This window comes from Mobula birostris, chromosome 4, assembly GCF_030028105.1.
Source record: "Mobula birostris isolate sMobBir1 chromosome 4, sMobBir1.hap1, whole genome shotgun sequence".
In the NCBI taxonomy this organism is placed as follows: domain Eukaryota; kingdom Metazoa; phylum Chordata; class Chondrichthyes; order Myliobatiformes; family Myliobatidae; genus Mobula; species Mobula birostris.
The window spans coordinates 159,769,685-159,786,555 of NC_092373.1; the positions used below are offsets into that span (position 1 = coordinate 159,769,685).

Here is a 16,871-nt window from a genome sequence, read left to right on the forward strand (position 1 = left end):
CTGGTTTAGTTTGGAAGTGTAAACTATTATGCATTAAAAATTTAGGATACAAGATTATTTTTTAATTCTTCTCCCAAATTTGAATTCCTCACTCCTCAAGTTTGACATGATTTCAAGCAGTGGGGTAATGAGATCCTTTGGTAGAGTACAGTTCATCATGGCTTTAAGCGTTCATGTTTTATTGTTCATGAGTTGTAATTAAAGGATGATAAGCAGCTGATGGAATTTAATTCAGGCTAGTTTGAGCTAATACACTTTGGGAAGTCCAATTCTGATGGGTTATATTGAGTAAATGGCAGGGACCTCAGGAAGTCCATGTCTCACTGAAAGTGGGACACTGGTGAATATGTTAGGAAGATATTTGGTATGCTTGCCTTCGTAGGCAGGGTGCTGAGTATAAGAGTTGGGACATTATGTTGCAACTGTACAAAACATTGGAGTATTGTGTATTAGTCACCATAATGCCAAAGGATGTGGTGGTAATGAAGGGATTGCAGAAAATATTGGACAGACAGGCAACAGACATGCAGTTATAAGGAGAGATTGGCTAGGCTGGGTTTATTTTCCCTGGAACATTAGAGATTGAGGGATGACTTTATAGAGATTTATAGAATTATGAGAGACCAGTCTTTTTGCGGAGAGGGGGGATTCTAGAGCTAGAAGTCACGGGTTTAAGGCGCTGAAAGAGGAATAATTTGAGGGGTAGGTTTTTCCACACACAGGGTAATGGCTATTTGGAACAAACTGCCAGAGGAGGTGGTGGAAGCAAATAAATTTACAATGTTTGAAAGGTGCTTGGCTAGGAAAGGTGTCAAGGGATGCAGATCTAATGCAAACAAAAGGGCTATACATCATGGTCAGCTTGGACAGGTGGGCCGAAAGGGCCCATTTCTGTACTGTAGTATTCAATGACTCTATTTTCCATTTGTCATCAGACTAGTGGAAGAGAAAAGTTATCAGCCCAAAAGAAACAACAATGGGTATACCTGCAGGTCAAAGGCCCATCCATTATTTTTCACTAATATTTTCAACAAAATGGCTCTTATCCAATGGTTATAATCTGTAATACGCTTTGAGAAAGGTCAGTGATTTATATCCAACTGTAATTTACAAAGGGAAATTGTAAAGGAAAAGCTTGTGCTGTGGAAAAAAAACAGGTGAAATGACTACGTGGTTAATTCTCTAAAAGAACTGGCATTGGCAGGTCGGAACAAACTTATTCCCATTCTGGAAGGTTCAGGGGCAACTGATGAAAAGTCATTAACCTGAAATGTTAATCCTGTTTCTCTTTCCACTTCCTGATCTCCTGTATATTTCTAACTTTTTATTTCCCAATTTCTAGCATCTACGATATATTTTCTCGTAGATTTCTATTTGTTCAATATCCCTTTTGAATGTATCCTCCTACTTCAGTTTTTCCTTCCAGAGGTTTTTCTACATCAGTCATGAGTTATATAGCACAGAAAATGCCCTTTGGCCCAACTCATCCATGCTTTCCTGACCTGGTCTCATTTGCTTGCATTTGGCCCATATCTCTCCATATATCGCCTGTGGAAAGCAGCCAGTGAGTGAGTGGGCCATTGAAGGAGGGGAGCTTTGAGGCTTTGACTCGAGAGATTCTGGCAGTTTTGGCAGCTGGTCTGTGCAATCAAGTCAATCAAGATTTGAATAGATCAGCAGAAAGCCGTTGATTAGACAATCAAGATTTGAATAGCTCAGACTCAGCAGAAAGCAGCGAATTGGGCAATCGAGGTCAGGTGATCAAGCATTTTGAAAAGCTCAAACAGGTAAATAGAGGGATAGCTCAAGTGAAGTGGCCTGTGGAAAGCAGCCAGTGAGTGAGTGGGCCAGTGAAGGAGTCGAGCTTTGAGGCTTTGACTCGAGAGGCTTCGACGAGAAGAGGCGGAGGACAAGTTTGCTCACAGTTAAGTCTTTACAATGTCTCCTGAGACGGTGATGTATATCTCATGTGAGATGTGACCGTCTTAGGGAAACGCCCCTCTCCCACAGAGTCACATCTGCCAGAAGTGCATACGGCTGGGCAATCTGGAAGACCGTGTAAGGAATCTGGAGCAGCAGCTGGATGACCTTCGACTCATAAGGGAGAATGAGGTAGTCATAGATGAGAGCTACAGGGAGGTAGTCACACCTAGGCTGTCGGAAGCAGGATGTTGGGTGACAGTCAGAGCGGGGAAAGCGAAGGTGAGCAGACAGGTAGTGTGGAGCACCCCTGTAGCCATTCCCCTGAATAATAAGTTCACTGTCCTGGATACTGTTGGCGGGGACGACCGACCAGGTGTGAGCCACGGTGGCAGGGCCTCCAGCACTGAGTCTGACCCGGTGGTGCAGAAGCGTGGGACGAAGAACAGGAGAGCTGTCATCATTGGAGACACTATAGTCAGGGGAGCAGACAGGAGATTTTGTGGACGTGGGAAGGACACCCGCATGGTTTGTTGCCTCCCGGGTGCCAGGGTCCGGGATGTCTCTGACCGGGTGCATGACATCCTGGTACGAGAGGGAAAGCAACCAGAAGTCGTGATACATGTTGGGACCAACAACATAGGCAGGAAGAGGGATGAGGTCCTGAAGTGTGAGTTTCTGGAACTAGGCAGAAGGCTGAAGAACAGGACCTCAAGGGTGGCGTTCTCAGGGTTGCTGCCAGTGCTACGTGTCAGTGATGGTAAGAATTGGAGGAGATGGCAGTTGAATGCATGGCTGAGGAGTTGGTGCAGGGAGCAGGGTTTTAGATTTTTGGATCATTGGGATCTCTTCTGGGGAAGATGGGACCTGTACAGATTGGATGGGTTGCACCTGAACTCGAGGGGGAGCAATATCCTTGCTGGCATGGTTCGGGAGGGTTTAAACTAATTTGCAAGGGGGATGGGACCCAGAGCGATAGAGCAGTGAAAGAAGTGCATGGAGTAAAGCCAGATCTAACATATAGAGAGGCTTTGAAGAAAGAGAAGCAGAATAAACGGTGTAAAGACAGTAAGGTAGAGGGGCTGAAATATGTGTACCTCAATGCAAGAAGCATCAGGAACAAAGGTGATGAATTGAGAGCTTGGATACATACATGGAATTATGATGTAGTGGCCATTACAGAGACTTGGCTGGCACCAGGGCAGAAATGGATTCTCAGTATTCCTGGATTTCAGTGCTTTAAAAGGGATAGAGAGGGTGGAAAAAGGGGAGGAGGGGTGGCATTACTGGTCAGGGATCCTATTACAGCTACAGAAAGGGTGGATAATGTAGCAGGATCCTCTTTTGAGTCAGTATGGGTGGAAGTCAGGAACAGGAAGGGAGCAGTTACTCTATTGGGGGTATTCTATAGGCCCCCTGGCAGCAGCAGAGATAGGAGCAGATTGGGAGGCAGATTTTGGAAAGGTGCAGAAATAACAGAGTTGTTATCATGGGTGACTTGAACTTCCCTAATATTGATTGACACCTGATTGGTTCCAAGGGTTTAGATGGGGCAGAGTTTGTTAAGTGTGTCTAGGATGGATTCCTGTCACAGTATGTGGACAGGCCGACTAGGGGGAATGCCATACTAGATCTAGTACTAGGTAATGAACCAGGTTGGGTCACAGATCTCTCAGTGGGTGAGCATCTGGGGGACAGTGACCACCGCTCCCTGGCCTTTAGCATTATCATGGAAAAGGATAGAATCAGAGAGGACAGGAAAATTTTTAATTGGGGAAAGGCAAATTATGAGGCTGTAAGGCTAGAACTTGTAGGTGTGAATTGGGATGATGTTTTTGCAGGGAAATGTACTATAGACATGTGATCGATGTTTAGAGATCTCTTGCAGGATGTTAGGGATAAATTTGTCCCAGTGAGGAAGATAAAGAATGGTAGGGTGAAGGAACCATGGGTGACAAGTGAGGTGGAAAATCTAGTCAGGTGGAAGAAGGCAGCATACATGAGGTTTAGGAAGCAGGGATTAGATGGGTCTATTGAGGAATATAGGGAAGCAAGAAAGGAGATTAAGGGGCAGAGAAGAGCACGAAGGGGGCATGAGAAGGCCTTGGCAAATAGGGTAAAGGAAAACCCCAAGGCATTCTTCGATTATGTGAAGAAAAAAAGGATGACAGGAGTGAAGGTAGGACCGATTAGAGATAAAGGTGGGGAGATGTGCCTGGAATCTGTGGAAGTGAGCAAGGTCCTCAATGAATACTTCTCTTCGGTATTCACCAATGAGAGGGAACTTGATGGTGAGGACAATATGAGTGAGGTTGATGTTCTGGAGCATGTTGATATTAAGGGATAGGAGGTGTTGGAGTTGTTAAAATACATTAGGACGGATAAGTCCCCAGGGCCTGACGGAACATTCCCGAGGCTGCTCCATGAGGCGAGGCTAGGATCTTTATGTCCTTGTTGTCCACGGCAATGGTAGCGGAGGATTGGAGGGAGCCGAATGTTGTCCCCTTGTTCATAAAAGGTAGTAGGGATAATCCGGGTAATTATAGACCAGTGAGCATTACGTCTGTGGTGGGAAAGCTGTTGGAAAAGATTCTTAGAGTTAGGATCTCTGGGCATTTGGAGAATCATGGTCTAATCAGGGACAGTCAGCAGGGCTTTGAGAAGGGCAGGTCGTGTCTAACAAGCCTGAGTTCTTTGAGAAGGTGACCAGGCATTAGATGAGGGTAGTGCAGTAGATGTGACCTATATGGATTTTAGTAAGGCATTTGACAAGGTTCCACATGGTAGGCTTATTCAGAAAGTCAGAAGGCATGGGATCCAGGGAAGTTTGGCCAGCTGGATTCAGAATTGGCTTGCTTGCAGAAGGCAGAGGGTGGTGGTGGAGGGAGTACATTCAGATTGGAGGATTGTGACTAGTGGTGTCCCACAAGGATCTGTTCTGGGACCTCTACTTTTCGTGATTTTTATTAACGACCTGGATATGGGGGTAGAAGGGTGGGTTGGCAAGTTTGCAGACGACACAAAGGCTGGTGGTGTTGTAGATAGTGTAGAGGACTGTCAAAGATTGCTGAGAGACATTGATAGGATGCAGAAGTGGGCTGAGAAGTGGCAGATGGAGTTCAACCCGGAGAAGTGTGAGGTGGTACACTTTGGAAGGACAAACTCCAAGGCAGAGTACAAAGTAAATGGCAGGATACTTGGTAGTGTGGAGGAGCAGAGGGATCTGAGGGTACATGTCCACAGATCCCTGAAAGTTGCCTCACAGGTGGATAGGGTAGTTAAGAAAGTTTATGGGGTGTTAGCTTTCGTAAGTCGAGGGATAGAGTTTAAGAGTCGCGATGTAATGATGCAGATCTATAAAACTCTGGTTAGGCCACACTTGGAGTACTGTGTCCAGTTCTGGTCACCTCACTATAGGAAGGATGTGGAAGCGTTGGAAAGGGTACAGAGGATATTTACCAGGATGCTGCCTGGTTTAGAGAGTATGGATTATGATCAGAGATTAAGGGAGCTAGGGCTTTACTGTTTGGAGAGAAGGAGGATGAGAGGAGACATGATAGAGGTGTACAAGATAATAAGAGGAATAGATAGAGTGGATAGCCAGCGCCTCTTCCCCAGGGCACCACTGCTCAATACAAGAGGACATGGCTTTAAGGTAAAGGGTGGGAAGTTCAAGAGGGATATTAGAGGAAGGTTTTTACTCAGAGAGTGGTTGGTGCGTGGAATGCACTGCCTGAGTCAGTGGTGGAGGCAGATACACTGGTGAAGTTTAAGAGACTACTAGACAGGTATATGGGGGGTTATATGGGAGGCAGGGTTTGAGGGTCGGCGCAACATTGTGGGCCGAAGGGTCTGTACTGTGCTGTGCTTTTCTATGTTCTAAACTATTCCTATTTATTAACCTGTCTAAATGTCATTTAAAATCATTGTAACTGTACCTGCCTGTACAACAAGCTCTGGAAGCTCATTCTATGAATGTGTACCTTTCACCTATCATCCCATTCCACAAATCTGTTTTTCTTCATCATCTTTTAGTCCTCTGCCAAACCAAACCTCTGTGTCATTAGTAATTATTTTCATAAAACATTAATTTTTTTGTTAATTAACTATCTGCATACATTTTCCCCACAGATGTGATTAGTTTATGTTCATCACATAACCTAATGCTGAAGCTGTTTTCCCTGCTCCCAGACAGTTACCATCTATCTCGTCAATCGTTCATTCTTACTATGGCTTGCCTCAAGTCAGTGTCTCTGATTGCAACAAAATGATGTATTCCTGTAAAATGCTTTTCCCATGTAGAGGTGACTATTTTACTCTGCCTGAAGCTTTCATGACTTATAAACAGTAAATTGTGCCAGTGAATGGAGAATGAGAAATGATTTAAACAGATTATTGTGTACCAATTGGAGTTAATAAGAAAGACTCTGGTGCCAGACTCCACCACTCAGAGTTTTATGCTATTTGTAGGGTGCAATTATCACAGTAAGACTTAAAAGTATTGTTTTGGTAAAAGCAATGTATTTCACCCCAAGCCCATTCAATATATGTATTTAATAAATTCCCTATTTTCATTACTTAAATCCCACATGGTCATAGACTGCTTGTTCAAAGGTAGAAGAGAGTGAACGCACAGTGGAATGTTTACTTGCTGATGTACAAGGATTGAGAGAGAAGGTATCAAAGAAGAAACAGTTATGCACAGTGATTCAAGGTAAGAACTTCTTGTATCATAAGCAATTATTTTTATATAACAGTACAAGTCCTCCTGGATTGTGGCAGGGTTCCATTCCTGTGAGCTATTTGTAAACAAGCGATTCACAACTTGTGGGAACAGAGTTCCCAACCAACAGAAAATTGCCTATAGTCTTGCAGCAGCTGGCAAATCCACCCTGCCAGTAACTCAAATGCTTGCTCATAAATCCAGGCGGTACATTAGTCAGGCATTGGTAAGCTGGGGTGAATCTGTACCAATATTACAGTCATTATAGGACACTAATATTTTAAAGTGGGAACTAGAGTAAATTTAATAAACCAACTTGATGGTCTTCAGGATCAGAAACTAATTATTGAAATTGTGTTATTATAGAAGAGGTGTATAATAATGTTCTCTAATTATAAGTTATTCATATTAGGTTTTCAGATAGTTCAAATGTTTCAAAGAATGCATGCATTGTTACATACAATTTAAAAGCAACTACAGATAATTACTGTACTTTCAGTAACAACCCATGAATGCTATCCACAAAGATATTGTTGGACGTTAGACTGCTTGTGATGTTCATCGGACCAAAGCAAAAACTGTAGAAGGGTCTCAGCCTGAAACGTCAACTCTTTATTCATTTCCATCGATGCTGCCTAAGCTGCTGAGTTCCTCCAGCATTTTGTGTGTGTTGCTTTGGATTCCCAGCATTTGCAGATTTTCTTGTATTTATGATTTGCAAAAACTGTAAATGCTGGGAGTACTCAGGAGATAAAATAGGACCTGTGGGGAGAGGAAAGGTATTTGTTGATTCAGTTCCGATCTGGGTCCTTGATGTAAAATATTAATTCAGTTTCTCTCCCACAGTTGCAGATAGAGCTGCTTAATTTCTTCCAGCAATTTGTTTTTGTTTTGGATTTCAAAGTCTGCAGGTTTTTTGCTCCTTAGAGCATTTAATGAGGTTGATTATAACAAAAATATAAAAATATTAATCATTTAATAACCTATCTTTGCATTCATCCAGTGTGACCTCATTTGAGATAAGCTAACCGATCAAAACTAAAATGACATTGTAATGACTAATTTCAGCAGATTGAGAAATATCAGACAAGTTCCTTTTGATCCACATTTAGGAAGCTTTCCTAATGATCCATGCATAATTTAGATGGGTTGACATAAATCATTAATATGCATTTGCATTTGCTTAGTTTTAAAGAGGGGCCATTTCACGAAGGTGCTCAGAAGGGTACCAGGCATGATTCCAAATTTTTAAGTGATGAGGTGAAAGATGATTAGAAATACAACAAGTCAGTAAAAGAACATTTTGCATTTTAACATACACACTACCAAAATTCCAATGTCCACATATATAATTTATATTTACCTTTCTAATTACATCCTACTACCAGTAAAGGTACTGATGTAACGGCATCATAACATGTTTTCGTAGAAAATTTCCATTTTACATGGCAATGTAGAAATTTATAATGTAAGTGTAAGATAATGTTTGGTGTAATATGTAGCCATTACTTGAAAACAAGCCAAAACCATTGAGAGACAGAGTATGAGAATTGACATTGTACGACACACTTTGTTCGATTATACATTACAAAACCAGCAAAGACAAGCAATCTTAATAACTGATAAAACTAAATTAGCAATATAGAGAAATAAGAATAACCAAAGTAATTAAATATAATTAATGAAATAAACATTCCAATTAGCATTACTAAGCAAAGTTAGAGGTCAACAAAAAAAAATTCACCTGCTCACCCTCTCTCAACGACACTAAATTGACCAAGACAAAATACGTAACTATACTCATTTGCTTCTACCATGTCCTAACCCACATGACAAGTTACCCATGATAGGCATGCAACTCAAAATACAATACAGACAGACAGAAAATAGGTAAATGACTCCTACGTCCCAGCCCCTAATTATTACGCTATAATACTTAGAACTACATAATGCTAAAAATTAGGAAATGTGAAATCTATAAGGATAAACATTTTAACATTTATGCAAAATGTGTATCTTCCTTTTTTAATGTTCCAGCTAAGTCATGTAACAGTCATCCAGGCCAGAGGTTACCAGCGGTTAGACCAGTACAGAGTGATATTTACCACCACTCTCTGTCAAGTCAGTAAGTCCCAGTCAAAGTCATAGAAACATAGAAAATAGGTGCAGGAGTAGGCCATTTAGCCCTTCGAGCCTGCACCGCCATTCAGTATGATCATGGCTGATCATCCAACTCAGAACCCTGTACCTGCCTTCTCTCCATACCCCCGATCCCTTTAGCCACAAGGGCCATATCTAACTCCCTCTTAAATATAGCCAATGAACTGGCCTCAACTGTTGTTCAGTCATGAAGCTTCTAGAGCTGTAGCGTCTTGTAGAAGACCGATCTTGGTAAAAGGCTTGTCCAGACAGCTGGTCTTGGTGTTCATGCAGACCTGCCACACAAATCCTCTTCTGTCTAGAATGTCTTGAATGATCCATGAATTTCAAGGTGTTGTGTCATTGACTATAAGTATAATGTCTCCTGGGAAGAAATTATATTTTATACCTAACCACTTCTGATATTCCTATAATTGTGGGTAAGTACTAGTTTGACATGTATTGGATTTGCTTCCATCTACAATGAGTGTAAGTGTCTTCTTTTTCAAATTCTTCTGTTGATAAGGATGGTGAGGTCTTCAGAAGCAACAGGTGGTTAGGTATTAGTGCTTCCAAATCATTGGGATTGGAGGATGCCTTAGTAACTGGATGACCATTGTTCACAGAGGACTGTGTGGAAACTCCCTTCGTCAAGATCTGGTGGAATTGAGATCATTTCACTCAGACATGATCAATCCCATGCTCCTCCATGATGTGAACTAGCCAGCGGGTTAAAAATCCACTTAATTCCTTTCTGAAGAAGGACACCACTGATCCGTGAATGATTCCACTTCTCGATGGCTTCTCGCAACTCACACTCATTAACAACAAAGTTTGTTGCGTTATCAGGGTGCAGTTCACGAACCTGTCCTCGTTTTGCTATGAAGCGTCAAAGTCCATCAGCAAAGGATTCTGTCTAAAGAAGATGCCATTTCAATGTGAATAGCTCATATAGCTAGACAGGTAAATATGACCCATTACCTCTTCACTCTACTCATTCTGCTCATCACCTCAAAAGGTCTAAAGTAGTCCACTCCTACACTGGAAATCTTTCTTTGGCTAAACCCGATGATCTCCATTTCAGCCTTTCTGAGCTCCTCCACTGAGAGACAACCTCTCCAAGTAATACCTTTATTGTTATTCATCCAATTCAGACTGAATAACAGCGATGTTCAGTTGCTTCCTCTTCTGGCTAAGAAACTAGAGCAGGTTCTTAAATTTAAGAAGCCACGCAACTGTCTCCCTTAAATGGGTTCAGGACAAGAAGTGATGGATTATTTGTGTTACTGCATCCATCTGCTCTTCAATCAGCATGGCATTCATTGTAACACTTCTCTTGACTTCTGAATCGTATAGCAGGAGTTCTCCAGAACAGCTGGGATTCACAGCCCATTCCCTTTCAGGCTGAAGAAGATATTGAGGCCCTGATAACTGTGTCATTCTTCTGGAATGCTTTCACCCTCAGCCTTCTAGAGGCCACATCTGCCGAGTTACTTGGAGTGTTTATATACCTCCATTGAAATGCTTGTAAGACCTTAAGAATTTCTGAAACTCTGTTCGCAACGCATGTTCAGAACCTGGAAGTTTCATTCTTTATGTACTTCAGCACAGAAGTACAATCAGTTCAAAAAGCTGAGTCATGAAGCTGCATGTGCAACACCTTCCTCCACAATGTGTTAATACGGCTTTCCTTCATAGCAGCGGTGAGCTCCATATGAGGCATGGAACTAACCTAGATTTTCCCATGATAAAAAGCACTGTGCACCTGAGAGAGAGAGAGAGAGAGAGCATGTGTTGTGCAGCACTGCTCCATAGCCATCTTCACTTGCATCTATAAAGTGATGTAACTGCGCAGTAGCTTCTCTAAAATCCAGAGGCTTCAAACATCTTAATAACCTAAATTCTTCCAACTGGCAGAGTTCTTCCAGCCAGCTTGTCCACTCGTGAACTGATTTTGCCATAGTGTTATCTCAGGCAAGCTTTCTTACAAAGATCTTGTAGGATCTTCATATCAGATAGCACTTAAAGGATCATGGATGGAACTAACTGTGGGGAGGGTCCCCCTTCTGGTGAGCAGTCTGTCTTGGATCATGATCTTAAGCTTGAAAGTATCAGCCTGAATGCACTATTGCACTCCCAGTACTCTCTCCACCAAATGTACATCTTGATCCAGACCTAAATCCCTCATGTCTTTCAGTCCTTGCTCTTTTGGTATCAGAGCTAGCACACTACATATGCTGCTTATCCACTTCGTGAGTAGCACAAATGGATACAAGATCATGATAGAGAGATACTGCTTCTTCCTTAAAGGATGCTAAACATAGGCAGTCATCAACATTATTGTCTTTCAATAAAATCAACAACATTAGTAAAATAATCTTAAGCTTGTGCCTTTCTTGCAGTTCACAGACCACTGCTCTCCATTTGTCCTTAAGCTTATACGACAATCGACATATAAGCAGGCATATCCAACTCACTCATGTACTGCGCTTCTTCCATAGCATTGCACCAGCCTCTAAGAAAAAGTGTAGATTTGAAGTGCTTTCATGCCTTCAGATTTGATAGGTACCCAAGAAAGAACCTTGTGCATGTCGACGGATGCAATTTTCTGTTCAGTACCAAAATGTTCTATAGTAAAGTCTTTTTGCCTTTACATATCTTTTCTTAGGGTAGACATGCTGGCAACTTCTGAGAAGTTCTTTAGCGCAATCCCTAGAGTGCTGTTCAAAGAAATAGTGGCAGTCAGTATGGCCATCATTTTGGCCTTCAATACTGTTTTCAAAAGTCTTCATGAATGCATGATACTGCAATGGATCACCATTGAAGATTTGAATCTGTCCTTTAGGCAAAGATGAAAGGCACTGTTGTTGTGCCAATAAGGTTTTTATTTAATTTTGCTTCCTCATAATAACAATAATACTGTTTTGACCTCTCATCTGAAACAAGAGTGTTTCCATGCTGTAAGTGAGTGTCCCCATGAGCCCTTCAAGCTGTGGAATATGACATAGATTCAGAGAGCCTTATTAGTGCAGACCGAGAGTAAACACCCTGAGCTACGTCTTGGGGGTCTAGCTCATGTTTCACAGATACTTGAGGAACAAATGAATCAACATTGACATTGAGTATTTGTTTTTCTCTGGCCTTTTCAATATAAGAACTCACACCACAGAACAGTCCTGTTGGAGCACTTTTAGCACTCACCACAAAGCCTTTAACACATTAACTTTGGCCACCTGTGCAGCAATTTCTTCTTCCAACTTAAGCTGTTCTTTCCTTCTCTGTAGCAATTAATCGTTCCTCTTGCTCCCCCAGCGCATTTTTATCCTTCAATAATTGTCGACGTGCCATTAATGCAACCAAACTAGCCTCTGTTTTAATATTTGCAGAGGAGTTAATAGATACAGGTTTTCTTCCTGCAACAGAAGCTCAAGCAGTGACATTTGATTTTGTGTCACTCGGGCTTACATCATCTTGTGGATGCTGTGCTATATGCGTAGTCAAAACATGCCTTGGAATTTGAGAAATTGATAGAAGTAGAGATCCATATTCACTTGTTGCAGCAACTTGACCTTCAAAGTAACATTTTTGGATTAACCATTGTTTAACATCCTCTATGAATGACATACAATGGCTAACAATGCTTGAAAAACATTTGTTTTGCTTTCCCTGTTCGTCCTCAGGAAGTAATGAGATTAACGTGATGTTGCTTAGCAACAGCTTCACAAAGATTAGTCAAATCCTCAAAACGAGATTGCACATGTAAGGCATTTCCCTTATTTCTCACAACCGCTACCCACTAAAGCTTTCCAAATAAGTTTAATTTCTCTTTTGCAAGTCTTGACTTCAAGGTTACTAACGTTAGTTCCACGCTTTGATTCACTCATGTTACTTTCTGCTTACTGCACAACCTGCTGTTTGTTTGTCCACGGTACATTTACAAAATGCACTGGCAACATTCCATTCAATAAGTGTTGACAACGAACTGACAGCACATCCACAGTGCTTAAACCAAACGAACAGCATTCAATTCAAATGTTCGCAACTGTTTCAGGATTTCAATAAAACAAAGCGATGAACCCTCAGGCAAACGGCATACAATTGAGCAACAGTTCCCAATGGACAGGCATTCAAAACTGTGTTCCAATCACAAATACACAGCATGAATCAACAAAAGGTTGCACACAACCCTACTGCAAGCTTCTCAATGTTGCGATTCCAATTTCACCAACAGGTCAAAGGCGATGCTTTTCCTTTTTTGTGTTAATAAAATATAGCGGTTACTTGAAAAGAAACCAAAACCACTGAGAGACTGAATACAGGAGTTGACATTTTATGATGCACTTCCAAAATAACTGAGTTCGAAGTCAAGAAAAAATATATTCTATCTTTTATTATGAAGCCAGCAAAGATAGATGATCCTGTAGTGATAAACTAACAAAACTAAATTAGTGATACAGCGAAATAAGAATAACTAACATATTTGAACATAATTAATGAAATAAGTTTTCCAATTAGTGTAACTAAGCAAAATTAGTGGTCAACAAGAAATATCATTCCCCGGCTCACCCTTTCTCGACTAGACTAAGACAAAGTGAGAATACTTAACTATGGTCATTTGCTTCTACCATACCACAACCCACGTGACAAATTACCCATAATATACAATGCAATTCAAAATACAATACAGCTAGATAGAAAATAGATACATGGCTCCTAATTCATATAAAAGCTGATTTCTAGTTTTGAATTTTCATTTTTAAGAACACATTTTTGCACAATTGTTATTTTTCTATTCATTTAAAAAAATGCTGGGGATCTTTACAGTGCAGTGCGACTCCTGAAGCTACAATATTAATGTGACTTTTGTCTGGTAGACCACAATGTACAGAAGCACTTATGCATAGTAACCTTTTATTTTGTTTTTAAATATAGATGAAAAGAAATCTGACCATATAGAGAAAAATGAATACTTAGCAGAGGCTTTGAAGGCAGCTTTTCCTCAGTCAAAACTTTTACAATCCATGTCAATTACAAGAAGTGGTCAAGTTCTTCCAGTTCATTGCAACAGTGAAGTTGATCAATTGAATTTAAAGGATACTGTCGCACAGGATTCATCAAAAAACACCCACACATCACCCGCAGAAAAGGCTAATGCTTCTGGGATTACATGTAAACGGAAGACAAAGAACTGCCACAATCGCCCCAGTTGGAGTAAAAAACGGAAAGCAGTTTTGTCTCAGACCAGAAGGTCATCACATAGAGACAGTGAGGGCAGTGAAACAGAATTGGTGATCAGACAAACTGAATCAGAGAATGAAGAAGAACTGGATGATTATGTGAATGATATCATGTCAACAGCTTCACCAACTTTTTGAACATTTCTGGCCTGAAAATTGATAAGCCATTTTTATTCAACAAAAGCAAAGTGCCAAATCTTTGTAATACATTTTGAAAAGGATGCTATATTTGAAAAGCATGCTATGGTATGGATGCAAGAGAAGCACATGGTTTTGTTTTCATCATGGTGATTCCTTCAGTTTTGTTTGAAATGTCTGACAGCTAATACTGGAGACGTTAACAAAAATTTTAATGTTTTGCAGAAACAGCAACAAAGATTGAGGAACAGTTTGGAATACAGTAATGTTTTTTCATGATTATTGCCTAAAGAGATTAAATCTCTCCTGTTCTTAACTTTTGAAAAGAGTTCTTTTTCTGGGTTTTTTTGTGTGTGTTTCCACCACTTTGACACCGGTTTTTGTATTGTGCACTTCAGCTAACTTGGAATAAACTTCCTCCAAAAGATGGAACACCCAACATCTTAGCAGCCATCTAAGATGGGTAGTTCCCTGGGAACACAAGACAATAGCATGCAGTTGATACTGGGTAAAATTCATGCTCATGAGTCTAGAAACAAGTTACAGATCAGAAGATTTGGCATATAATTGAAGCAATCTGAAACAATTTATTTATTTATTGAAAATAAAAATAATGTTATCTTGTGTTGATTAATTACAAAATGGGCATTGTTTGACACTGATTTGACAAATCTTTCAAAGTCTAAGAAAGGTTGCAGATAGAAAGTGATGTTTTGAAGTGAATGATTTTTAAATGTTCTTTCGAAGTGAAGCTCATTCTAATTCATTCAAAGGAGTATAAGTTACTTGGACAGAACCATAACCTGTTAAAAATCAACACCAAGCCAAAGGGGAAGCAAGGACCAAAAATGAATGAGATGGTTAGAAAGCACATTTTAGCAGTAAAGACTTTTAGAGATGGAATTCTAGAGCTCAGACTTAGCTGGTTGGAGACTGTTGAATTGTCAGTTGACAGGCAACTGGAAGATCCAGATGAAGATAGGATTACAGTATTCTCTGCAATAGTACTGGGGAGGTTGCAGAGATAAGTTAAAGCCATGTAGAAATTGGACATGAGATTGATACTTAAACCAAAGTTTCATTGTTACAGAAAAAGGCAGTTTATGCCCACGTGCTCTGTGCACAGAATAGACTATTTTGCCATATCTTGTGTTATTTGATTAAGGTTTTAGCTTGTCTGTAACTTGACACCATTTTTACAGTTCAAATACCTTTGTACCCTTGCAACTAAGCTGTATACATAAATATTTAAATTGCCTCAGAATCCAGCCATTTTGGGGATAGAGTTCTGAAATTCCAATAAGCTCTGCAAGAAATTTTTCTGGAAATCTCAATCTTAATATTAATCTTTTAGAAATGTGTCCTATGCTTTGGAATACTCCCATGAGAACAAATTACCAAAGTATTCAATTGGTTAAATCTAAACATTCTCTAACTTTGATTAGATCATCCTTTCTAATCTGAAGGAAAAAAATTGTTTATGCAACATGTCATTCCATAACAAACTATTTTTTCTTGTGAATCTGAGTATATCCAATTATTATATTGCTGAGGGATGGCATGCAGGCAGCATTTCATGTGAGGGTAAATTAAAATATTTCTACATTTACATTCCAACTTTTCTGAGATAAACCCAGATTTCCATATGCCTTTTAAATTACCTTTTCTGTTGATGCAGTACTTCTAAGGGGTGTGTCCACAGACACATCAATCCCTTTGCTCCCTGATGGCTTTGAGTCACTTTATCTTTCTTGTATCGCCAAGCACTTGAACTACTAAACTATAACTTCTAGTTTATCCTTGGCTGTCAAAATTCTTGCTTGTATTTGTGAAGTTAGTTTGATAACTTTATCATCCAAAAAAACTCGGATGTGGGGGAGCAACTCACTATATCTTTCCTATACCACTGTTATATGGCGTAGACTAGTTACCATAATAGATGCCTAAGGGAACTACCTGTTAAATCGAGAATGCTTTCCCACCCAAAGAATTAACAACCTACCCATATTAGTTAATTATGGAAGGTAAAATGAAGGTCATGTGTCTCACCAAGTTATGCCTTGAATCTAAGCAGAGAAACGAGTTGACCAAGTTAGTGATGACTAACCTTTCAACACCAAACCCATTGATCCCATTTTATATTCTCCCCACAGCTCCTAAATTCTGCCGTTCACCTTCACATTAGAGGCAATTTACAGTAACCAATTAGCCTACTATGTGCATGTCTTTCAGATGTGGGAAGAAACCCACAGTCACAGGAAGAACGTGCAAACTTATTACAGACAGGAATGAACCCAGGTCTCTGCAGCTGCAAGGTAGTGCTGCTGCTAACTCCACTGTAACTAAAATTCACTTGTGTCGGCAAACAGATTTTGCAAATGGTGAGAGCTCACCAGAAATTACCCTGAACTATGCAAAAAAATGTATTCTCACCCAAAAATCCTTAAGAAAATTCTATGTTCACATTGAGTTCTCCAATTTCACATTTGCCCTGATCCTAAAGTTAAATGTATATAGTTATGCCATTGACGTGCCTTCCTGTAAATGTTACTGCTGTTGAAAATATACTGTACTAATGCAAAACCCAAGTGCGCAATCTTCACAAAAATTAAAAAATATATATTCTTTAACTTGTGTATTTAACTATTTACTTGTTCAATTTGTAGTTAATTTACACTGGGCATTTAAAAAAAATCTTTTCACATCTTAATGGT

General features: G+C 40.2%; 1 protein-coding gene across 1 annotated transcript in view; it reads left to right on the plus strand.

Moving 5' to 3' along the window:
• abraxas1 (abraxas 1, BRCA1 A complex subunit) overlaps positions 1 to 16,775 on the plus strand; it is a 42,635-nt gene extending 25,860 nt beyond the window's left edge. The window contains exons 8-9 of the mRNA XM_072256330.1: positions 6,520 to 6,634; positions 13,715 to 16,775. Coding sequence (XP_072112431.1) covers positions 6,520 to 6,634; positions 13,715 to 14,157 — 558 coding nt within the window. The 3' untranslated portion in view covers positions 14,158 to 16,775. The remainder of the gene's footprint in view (positions 1 to 6,519; positions 6,635 to 13,714) is intronic.
• The last annotated feature ends 96 nt before the right edge of the window (positions 16,776 to 16,871 follow it).